The sequence below is a fragment of the Mercenaria mercenaria genome, chromosome 11, assembly GCF_021730395.1.
Source record: "Mercenaria mercenaria strain notata chromosome 11, MADL_Memer_1, whole genome shotgun sequence".
NCBI lineage: Eukaryota > Metazoa > Mollusca > Bivalvia > Venerida > Veneridae > Mercenaria > Mercenaria mercenaria.
The window spans coordinates 44,111,295-44,123,319 of record NC_069371.1 but is presented as its reverse complement, the minus strand read 5'-3'; the positions used below and the strand labels follow the sequence as shown (position 1 = coordinate 44,123,319).

The window sequence follows — 12,025 nt, the reverse complement described above, 5'->3', positions numbered from 1 at the left end:
ACCCACTTTGTTGGTTTTCTCATGGCACGGCTCATGTACATAATTTGGACTAGATTTCATACAAACATTTTGACCATGTTTTATGTGAATCAAGTAGATCATTAACCAAGTTTTTCTATGACATAGTTCTAAAACCAGATGACCCAATTATCCTAGATTTTAAACACACAAATATTTTAACCGAGTCTAATCAAGATCAAGTAGAAAATGCACCCTTTTGAGTGTTAATGTCTTTTCTATGATTTGATTTAGTGGCCTAAGTTTTTTTGATGGACACTGGGTAATCACAATAAAAAAAGCTCTGCTGAAAATGCAAGCCTTCAAAGGAAACAACCTTTTCAAAAATTTGAAAGTGAACCGTCCAAGGAATAATCCTGCTTAGTTTGGTTGCAATTGGCATAGTGATACAAGAGATACTGCTTGAAACACACTCTCCATTTTGTGAAGATGGCACATAAAAAGTAACTTAGCATTGCACTTTATTCGCTCTGTAATGAAGGTCATTTCAAGGTAGACCAATGTATGTTGAAGTTATAAATTCTGTGAACTCAAATCATGTTGGAAAATTTTGTCAGTAGTGAAAGGTAACGTCAGATCAGAATATTGAAGACACAATAAAAATTTGAAAGCGTTTGACCCAGCAGTGTTTGTGTAACCTGCTTACATGCAAAACTTTTGAGACTGACACCGTCAATGACGAAAAGGTGACTACAATAGCTCTACTGTCTGAAACAAATTCAAAATGGTGCTTACAACTACTGTGGAATCATTTTTATTCGCTTAGGACGAATTTTCGCGTATTTCGTGCTAGGACCGATGCGCGAATTTAAGACCGCGCTATTATTATTGTTTTATTCTATTTTTTTCATTTCTAAAATTGAAAATGCGCGAATTAAAACCCGCGCGAAACAGTCTTTTTTCATGTTTGCGCGAAATTTCATGCCAGTGAATTTAATTGATTTCACAGTATATCACTCCAGCAAACAAACTAAACACAAACTCATTTATATTTACATTTTTATTAGCTTTCATTTATATACATATATCAAAGAATTAAAAAACAAAAAATTTCCATTTTAACAATCGGGCTGATAAGTCTACACACTATATTTGATACAAATAAATATTGGCGAGGCAATAGAATCTATATTTACACAGATAAGCTCAGGCTGTCTTGAAACTTGGCATAAATCTGATTAAAATATATCCGTAATTTAAAACCTAGGTACTAATATTTTCAATTCATCCAAGTTTCAATCCAGCCCGAAATTGGAATGGCTAAAATCCAGGCACAATACTACAAGCATGCATATATATGTAGATATATATATCACGTTAAAACATCCTCTACATATTATCGTAAGCAATTTAATAAAATACCGCTGCTAATTAAGCAAGCTGGCAGTATCTGATAAAAATTGTGTAACAGTTAGCTTCTCTAGTCCAAGTTTGATTTATTTAATGGAAGACAACTTGGTCATAATAAAAATAGGATATTTCTTTGTTTCAGTGTAAGATGAAACTATCGTTCACATCTGAACATCAGGCCCCGTGTTCACAAAACATATTCAGTCTCAGCTGAGTTTGATAACGAAACTTTATTTGTCATTTATATCTAAGTAGCATGTTTAAAATTAGATTTTAAGTTAATAACTATTTTCAAGTGACTAATTAGTACTGATGGTCAGTCTCATTTGGAATTTAACCATGAAGTTTTAGTAAAACTGATATTTAAATTTCAAACTCAAACTCAGCTGAGACCGAAAAATGTTTTGTGAACACGGGGCCTGATGCAATATTTTCACAAGTGGTCCTGAGTGAAAATGTAAGGTAAGGAGTTCATGAGTGAAAGATATTTTGATCTTACATGTAAAACAAATTTTCTTTTCCTTTCATGTTTCGACTAAAATTAACCAATTTTATAGTTTCAAATCAGTAAATATCAATATTTTTCAATGTGAAAATACCAGATTTGTTTCACTCTAATATTTCAATAATTCACTGAAAAACATGTAATAAACATGTTGCTTTGACACTATCAAACTGATCGGCATACTGGCTGCTTAAGACTGGCTATAATTAAGGCAGGTTCAACTGCACAGATTTTTTTTATTTTGCAAAGTCATTAAAACTACAGATATAACCAAGGTTTCTGCAAACTTGAATAAATGACATATGGTTTACAAAATTCTGTTGGATTACAAACAGCACTCTCTAAATCCATTATATTGTAGGAGATTTTCGTCTACATACATAAGAACGTGGGTATACGTAATACAAACAGACAGCGCTAATTAGTATAACATACAACATGACCGAAAACAAAACTGATATGGCTAATTCTTAAGACAGAAAGTTGTAAAAATAAAATTGATATAATAATAAACATTAACCAAATATAATAATACAGACAACGAACTCTTAACCCTTACCATGCTGGACACAACTGATTCTGCCTTTGCGACCAGTGTAGATCATGATCAGCCTGCACATCCATGCAGTCTATCATGATCAGCACTGTTCGCCATTCAGTTAGTAACTTTTTGGTAAGAACCCCTTTTAACAGTTAATGGTACTGTCGAAATTGGAACATGGACAAGTTCATTCTAGAAATTTAGCAGAGTAAGGGTTAAATATATTCCTTGTGAAATGACAAACAAATACAGCTAACAAAAAATAAAGATAACATTTGTTGATTTTTCATGCAAAACCTATGCTTGGATTTATTTCCTCTGATTTATTTTCCTTCACAAATCAATTTCTTTTTTCACTATACTTCATTTCCTGAAAATATTCTTTTACTATTATAATGAATATCAGCACTTTATGTTCAAGGGAGAAGACCAGTTCATGGAATGAACTGAGAGAAAAGTGACCACTTCGCAAATTCAACCACCATGGCTCAAGAGTGTTATTTCATTAGACCCGAACAAAGGCAAGAACATTTTTTACCAAAATTTTATTTGTTTTTTAATTGTAATAGGTCCCGAACATCTGACCGATTGTCAGCCACAGTCTATCCAAGAAATATACACTACATTGCCTATTTAAGCTACAAATATAGTATTCCAAGGAATGAAAGCAAAACCAGATGTAAGTGCACAAGTCTGTATTCATGCACACTTAGAACACTATCGCTCTCACCCTTTGATTGCCTAACTAGTTCAATAATGTATTACTTGTATCACTGGTATCAACAAGAGGACCATGATGGTCCTGAATCTCTCACCTATCCCCACATGACCTAGTGTTGAACTGAGTACGACGTCGTTATTTCTATTATTTGACACAGTGACCTAGTTTTTGAGCACATGTGACCTAGATATCATCAAGATAAAAAATTCTGACCAATTTTCATGAAGATCCATTGAAAAATATGACCTCTAGAGAGGTCACAAGGTTTTTCTATTATTTGACCTAATGACCTAGTTTTTGAAGGCACGTGACCCACTTCTGAATCTGACCTAGATATCATCAAGGTGAACATTCTCACCAATTTTCATGAAGATCTCATGAAAAATATGGCCTCTAGAGAGGTCACAAGGTTTTTCTATTTTTCGACCTACTGACCTAGTTTTTGACCGCACGTGACCCAGTTTCGAACTTGACTTAGATATCATCAAGAGGAACATTCTGATCAATTTTCATGAAGATCCATTGAGAAACATGGCCTCTAGAGACATCACAAGGTTTTTCTATTTTTAGACCTACTGACCTAGTTTTTGACCGCACGTAACCCAGTTTCAAACCTGACCTAGATATCATCAAGGTGAACATTCTCACCCTTTTTCCATGAAGATCCATTGAGAAATATGGCCTCTAGAGAGGTCACAAGGTTTTTCTATTTTTAGACCTACTGACTTAGTTTTTGACCGCACGTGACCCAGTTTCGAACCTGACCTAGATATCATCAAGGTGAACATTCTGACCAATTTTTATGAAGATCCATTGAGAAATATGGCCTCTAAAGAGATCACAAGGTTTTTCTATTTTTAGACCTACTGACCTAGTTTTTGACCCCACATGACCCAGTTTCGAACTTGAACTAGATATCATCAAGGTGAACATTCTGACCAATTTTCATGAAGATCCATTGAGAAATATGGCCTCTAGAGAGGTCACAAGGTTTTTCTATTTTTAGACCTACTGACCTAGTTTTTGAACCCACGTGACCCAGTTTCGAACTTGACCTAGATATCATCAAGGTGAACATTCTGACCAATTTTCATGAAGATCTCATGAAAAATATGGCCTCTAGAGAGGTCACAAGGTTTTTCTATTTTTAGACCTACTGACCTAGTTTTTGACCGCACGTGACCCAGTTTCGAACTTGACCTAGATATCATCAAGATGAACATTCTGACCAACTTTCATAAAGATCCCATGAAAAATGTGACCTCTAGAGTGGTCACAAGCAAAAGTTTACGCACGCACGGACGGACGGACGACGGACGCCACGCGATCACAAAAGCTCACCTTGTCACTTTGTGACAGGTGAGCTAAAAATAAACCATATTTCATGTCCCCAATATACAACTGAGCCGTGCCATGAGAAAACCAACATAGTGGGTTTGCGACCAGCATGGATCCATGCTGTTCGCTAACAGTTTCTCCAATCCCAATAGGCTTTAAAAGCAAACAGCATGGATCCTGACCAGACTGCGCGGATGTGCAGGCTGGTCTGGATCCATGCTGGTCGCAAACCCACTATGTTGGTTTTCTCATGGCACGGCTCAACTGTAGATGTAATTTAATGCATTCTATACATAAATTCAGAACTGTAGATGTAATTTAATGCATTCTATACATAAATTCAGAATCCAGCCTGAATTCAATTATCAATATTCATAATCAAGTAAAATTTACAAATATTTTGTCATTAAGTCTTTTTATTTACATAATCATGTAAGTAGTGTATATGCATGTACATTCTTGCAATTTTATTTTATCACACAAAAGTCATTCTGACATAACAAAATTTAACAAAAAATATTACTGCAAACAATGTACTGTAAACATGTTTTTTTTCTAATAGGGAGATTTTAAACAGAGAAAACTGTGGATATTCTACTGAACCGATCGCTCATATTTTGAACTTTGGCCATATTTGCCAATTTAGTGAACGAGCTACGAACAACACACCTCAGACAGATCAACAAGAAAGGATAACCAATCAATTAAAATCGAAATAAAAACTAATTTTTATGAAATAAAAAAAGTGGAAAACCACAGGTCGCCCTACATGACATAAACAAAAATGTTGCAGGCTCGGTTTGATTGAGCCTGTTCATGAAAATACGGGCAAAACAGTTTAAGGCAATATATAGCCAGGGTAAAGACGAGTGATTACTGCAAAATCAATAATTTTCGTGAAGGAATAATTTTTATGGCTGCCTAAATCCACAAGATCAAATCTAAACAAACATAAAAGTCCTATTCATTTTATCTGTAAAATTGAAATGTATATCTCACCCACCCCCACCCCACACCAAACCCCAAAATAGCCATCTTGGCCAAAACCACGAAACTTCATGCCCACGAACTTAAAGCATATTGTAAAATGTTGTCCTGACTGACGAGCGTTAAAGATGATATTTAAAATCGATCGCATGACAAGGAAAAACTTTTGTTTACAGAGACAGGTATATAAAACAATTCCTGATGCAGATAATTTTATATTCTTCAATGTTTAAGCAGCTAAAAAAAATAACACAGAAAACAAAACAAATATAAATATAAAGGGTTTGAGCATATTTTTCCAGAGAACTATTTTCAGATCGGTTATCATCTTACTGGCAGACTGACACCTCAACTCAAATTGGCTTCTATATATTTATGTATGTATATATATTTAAAATAATATATAAATAATAACAGAGTTTTACATCAAGGCGGGAAAAATATTGCTTGCACTGTACCGAGTAAATACTTTCCCAAACGATCTGGGATATTCTTGTAATAATCGCCGATATAAACATAAAACCAATAATTACTAAAAAAAAGTTGCAATGTAATTCCAAGAATTCAAAAATCATGCATAATGTACTGTATACATGGCTCAATACATGGAAATTTATGTTTACTGGTCTGCCTTGTCAAAAATGTTCATATTCTAAAATTTTGTCTTGTTTAAGTTTTTTTGGGGAAAAAATCTGGTTAATGTATCTGTAAAATTTCTTTTGACAGTCACCGGGCTGTAACAAAAAATGGATTCAAGATTTTTTTTTTTTTAAATTTCAAGTCCAAGAAGGCAGATCCAAGGTTATAAAACTGAGCATGGAGATCAGTCTCGAAACTCTAGCATCTGACTGGTTAACACTGTTTTTGAACTGACCAATGGCAAGTCTGCATTCTGTAAATGGTTTTCAAACTGAGACTTTGTTTATAACCCTTGAAATCACTGAATACTCCAATATGGGAGATTCTGAGAATTGAATAGTACATAATTACAAAAAGATTATTTGAAAGAACATTTCATTAAAATATAAAAAATGCTGTACCCTGGAGAAATCACAGATTTACCACTAATTTGAATATCAAACAATTTAAAGACAAGATAAAATTCAATGTCCTTCATGCAAAAGAAACTAACTTTTAAAAATTATCAAGTAACTGAGCAAGCACTGTTTTTTTTTTTCTATTTATATCAGCAATGACTTCGACCCTAAAGGCCCCATACGTATTCCAAGAAGTTGACCAGAAATTACGAAACTTAATATTTCGTATCTTTTGATCTACAAAAGTTATTATTTTCATGATTTAAACTGTTCTATAAATATCTCTTCAAGCCCTTCAATTTGGTAAAGTTTATTGAAGTAATACTTCATTTTGAAAAAAAAACAAAAAAAAAACAGGTCTGTGGATGTTACGATGATACTGCTATAGAATACGTCCAGGTATTAACCACAACTGCCAATCACCAACTTCCAGCCAATTATATACACATATCAATATATTTGATGATTAAGTTATACACGATCAAATTCCTCTCTGAAAATAGCACATGAATGTAAACAAAGGAATGCTTAAGCAAGAACATAAAACACATAAAAAAAGCATACTGTGAAATCATTCATATTTGTGGGGGATTGATTTTCGTAGATTTTTTGGTGAAGTAAACCCAATTTTTGTGGATTTTATGGTTGAGTAAACCCAATTTTCGTGGACTTGTAGTTGAGTAAACCCATGAAATTAATTCCAAACAAATACCGGAATATCAAATTTCCATTCATTTATATTCAAAATTTTAATTTTTAAATCTATGAATTCATATCCCAATGGAATATTTGTTTTGACCAAAACTATGAAATTTTGTGCCCACGAAATTAAATGATTCCACAGCACATAATAAATGTTCTACAAAAAATGCAAACTGCCATTTTTATATGCCAACTCTAGGAAGAAAGTATCCACATGTATTGAATCATGGTAAGAAAATGGCTGATTGGTAATTGAACATGTGTTATAATCTATGATAATCAGTGTATGAGGTCTATGTTATGTATTTGAAATAATTTCTGTATGCTTTACTAAGTAATGACAGTGCACTGTTAACAATAACAATGATATTTAAATAATAGTTTTGTTAATGCAGATATCAAATTGCCATTAACATTTAGGAAAAAAACTTAAAATCAGATCCAGGTATTCTGCGAACTACTTGTTTGTGCGTAGAAGCTGTTCAAAGGGAGCACGTTTAAACTTAAGCCCAAATATGACATGCTAGATAACAGCTACTGAAATTTAAACTTAACTAAACACTTTGTTTTCAGTGTCAAGGTTTAATGGAGAATTCATTTATACTCTACTGTAACATGTTCGATCTTGAATTTTTCCCATCATTGTCTACCAGTATGTTTATAGCTCCTTTTTATTGTGATTTTTTGCCAAATAAGGCAAAAAACAGCAGTTTACAAAATGTCAATATAATTAACATCTTTTAATGATTTCGTACTTCCCCCTATATATGATAACTGGAATGAACATGACTGAATATCACTTTCTTTCAAATCTATAAAAGTCTATGTAAATATTTGTTTTCATTCTATCACTTCTGCCCAGCTGCATTTCTTCTCCAAGAGCTATTTTGTTATGGAATATATTCATTCCCTTGATACCCGGTTATTCCAGTTAGTGTATCGGATTTAACTTTAAAATTCATATACACTACTGCATGCCATTCCAGTGTCTCCTCTGAACTTTGACTTTCATTTACTTCCTTTTCCAAAAACTTTTCATGTATTTATTATTAATGACAAACAGTTTCTAGTTTTGTTCAGACATGAAAATTCCGTACAATATCCAGGTGTTGTTAATCCTGATTTATCTAATATCACATTTCAAGTGTTGTTTATGTTTTAAAAGCCCAAGTACCTTCTACCAAGCATTTCTTGAACGAAATGTTCCTTTCTATCACATTAGTTACAAACACAGGTAAAACATTCCGGTTAAAGGCAGTACTATATTACAGCACCAAACTCTACAAACCAGGTCAGACGCTTGGCCACAATCAAGCTTCTCAGTGAATAAGATCTGACATAAAAAGGTGTCAATTCCACACGTGAACTGCAAGTCTCTTTAACACATTTTTAAAAATTCAACATAAAAACTTGGTTCTGGCACTTTTTCCCTGACCTGTACCGGTCTCGTTACCATAAATCAAATACGCAAAGGAAGAAGTTGTGCCATTTTTTTCCCCATTCAAAGAAAGCGAAATCGCTTTCCATATGTGAACGACTTGCATTTCTTCCAAGTTTTAATGACATCGGTTTTTTTCCAGGCATGAACAACTGGCCAATTTGGCACAAACCTTCTTTCAGTCAGAAACTGCAGTACTGAAATGTTTTTCTATCAAATGCAAGCAGTAGATTCTCATGTACCCAAGAAAGTTACTTATAAATTTTATCATGAATTCATGGTCATGAATTCTATATTTAGAGTTTTATGATTGTTTCACTGCCACTATTTCTATATTTAGATATCAATGGCCTGGCGGAGGTGGAGGTGGAGCTCTCCTTTCTGAAAGAGAAAAATAGTAAAAAAAAGAAGTTTTTTATCATTATATTCATTATTAAATATAACTTCTGCATTATCATAATAGATGTATCATAATATTGATTTACTATTTACATAATTATGAAATTTTGTGTCTGAGAGTCGCACTTAATTTACAATTTGGGAAGAAAATGTATTAGCAGCCTATAACATTGTAGATTAAAAGGTGCACAATGGAATGGCATTCTGAGACCAAAAGTTCAAGACCCTGCTGCTTGCGGATTTTTTCTCATCTTGTGACTGTATATGTATTGGTGGTAGAGTAGACTATTTTATACTTGTCAATACTTAAAAATAATCAAATTCAAAATAAACTAGAGCTGCTTTTGAGAAAAGCGCATGTCTCCCACAACTGCCTAATCATCTAAATAGTATGTCAATCTTTATATACTGTTCACTCACTACAAATATACCTTTGAAGAGTAAAAAGGCTGATTCTAGGTAATTCAAGGGCCATAAATTCAAAGTGCCCGGGCCGATTTGGCTGTTTACCGAACTTGGCCTAGGACTTATAGTCAAACACATTTTGTTCAAGTTTGGTGAAGATTGGATAAGAAATGTTTGACAAAGAGAGCAGACAAGAGTAAAAAGGCCGATTTTCTGTAGTTTAAGGGCCATAACTCCGAAGTGCCTGGGACGATTTGGCTAGTTATCGACTTATGGTCAAACACATTTTTCAAGTTCGGTGAAGATCGGATCAGAAATGTTTGACTTAGAGTGCAGACAGCAAAAGGGCCAATATTCGGTAATTCAAGGGCCATAACTCTAAAGTGCCTGGGCCAATTTGGCTAGTTATCAAACTTGGCCGAGGACTTATGGTCAAAAAACACATTTTGTTCAAGTCTGGTGAAGATCGGATGAAAAATGTTTGACTTAAGAGTGCGGACAAGATTTGTGACAGACACATACAGACTGGAGCAAATCAATATGTCTCCCACACCACTGTGAGGTGGGAGACATAATTAATTGCTTAAAGATGCATAATTTACAGAGATGAATATAAACTAGAGCTATCACTAAAGGTGATGAATGTACCCCCCGCATGCACTGACACAGTACATTGCAATATGACGCACACAAGATTGCATAATTATGTGGACTGTATGTATATAGACTGTATGTATACAGTATAGTAACAAAAAACAAAGTTCCATAACTATGCAGAATATTTATCTAAAAGAATGTAACATGCACCATGCACAACTAGGGTTGGTACTGATCACTTGTGTGAAGTTTCATTAAATTGTGCGCAAGGGTTTGGTAGATTAGGCACGCACAAGATTGCATATGCAGACTGTATGTACATAGTATGTTAACAAGAAACAAAGTCCCATAACTCTGCAATTTTTGTCGCTGAAAGAACCTAACATGCCCCATGCACAACTACTGTTGTTACTGATCACTTGTGTGAAATTTCATTAAATTGTGTCAAGGGGATGAGGAGAGATTGTGCGCACAAGATTGTGTCTATGTATATAGTATAGTAACAAAAAACAAAGTCCCATAACTCTGCAAATTTTTTTTCTGAAAGAACCTAACATGCCCCATGCACAACTACTGTTGTTACTGATCACTTGTGTGAAGTTTCATTAAATTGTGTCGGGGATGAGGAGAGATGGTGCGCACAAGATTGTGTCTATGTATATAGTATAGTAACAAAAAAACAAAGTCCCATAACTCTGCAAATTTTTTTTCTAAAAGAACCTAACATGCCCCATGCACAACTACTGTTGGTACTGATCACTTGTGTGAAGTTTCATTAAATTTTGTCAAGGGGATAAGGAGAGATGGTGCGCACAAGATTGCGTCTACGGACAGACAACCTGAAACCAGTATACCCCCCCTTACAACTTTGTTGTTGGGGGGTACAATAAATATGATCACAAAAATATTATAGAAGATTTTACCATTGTTTGTTTTCACGTTTTTACTAGGGTAAGTTTTGTTTTGTCTTCCCATTGGTTCAGGAGGCGGGAAGTCATGTGCAGCATGGAAGTGAAATCGAACTTCAAAATCTGAAAATAAAAATATCTGGTATTGCAACTTGTTAACCATATGAAACAAGAGGACCACGATGGTCCTGAATCGCTCATCTATCCCCACATGACCCAGTGTTGAACTGAGTATGACGTTGTTATTTCTATTATTTGACACAGTGACCTAGTTTTTGAGCACATGTGACCTAGATATCATCAAGATAAAAAATTCTGACCAATTTTCATGAAGATCCATTGAAAAATATGGCCTCTTGAGAGGTCACAAGGTTTTTCTATTATTTGACCTAATGACCTAGTTTTTGAAGGCATGTGACCCACTTTTATCTCTGACCTAGATATCATCAAGGTGAACATTCTCACCAATTTTCATGAAGATCTCTTGAAAAATATGGCCTCCAGAGAGGTCACAAGGCTTTTCTATTTTTCGACCTACTGACATAGTTTTTGACCGCACATGACCCAGTTACGAATCGACTTAGATATCATCAAGCTGAACATTCTCACCCATTTTCATGAAGATCCATTGAGAAATATGGCCTCTAGAGAGGTCACAAGGTTTTTCTATTTTTAGACCTACTGACCTAGTTTTTGATCCCACATGACCCAGTTTCGAACTTGATCTAGATATCACCAAGGTGAACATTCTGACCAATATTCATGAAGATCTCATGAAAAATATGGCCTCCAGAGAGGTCACAAGGTTTTTCTATTTTTAGATCTACTGACCTAGTTTTTAATCCCACGTGACCCAGTTTCGAACCTGACCTAGATATCATCAAGGTAAACATTCTGACCAATTTTCATGAAGATCCATGGAAAAATATGGCCTCTAGAGAGGTCACAAGGTTTTTCTATTTTTAGACCTACTGACCTAGCTTTTGACCGCACATGACCCAGTTTTGATCTTGACCTAGATATCATCAAGGTGAACATTCTGATAAATTTTCATGAAGATCCATTGAGAAATATGGCCT

At 34.4% G+C, this 12,025-nt stretch overlaps 1 protein-coding gene across 2 annotated transcripts in view; it reads right to left on the bottom strand.

Moving 5' to 3' along the window:
• Positions 1-1,000: 1,000 nt before the first annotated feature.
• Positions 1,001-12,025, bottom strand: part of LOC123530719 (WAS/WASL-interacting protein family member 1-like) — a 33,746-nt gene continuing 22,721 nt past the window's right edge. For both annotated transcript variants that reach the window (XM_045311474.2, XM_045311475.2), the window contains 2 exons: positions 10,962-11,069; positions 1,001-9,018 (listed from right to left, as the gene is read on the bottom strand). In XM_045311474.2, coding sequence (XP_045167409.2) covers positions 8,981-9,018; positions 10,962-11,069 — 146 coding nt within the window. In that variant the 3' untranslated portion in view covers positions 1,001-8,980. The remainder of the gene's footprint in view (positions 9,019-10,961; positions 11,070-12,025) is intronic.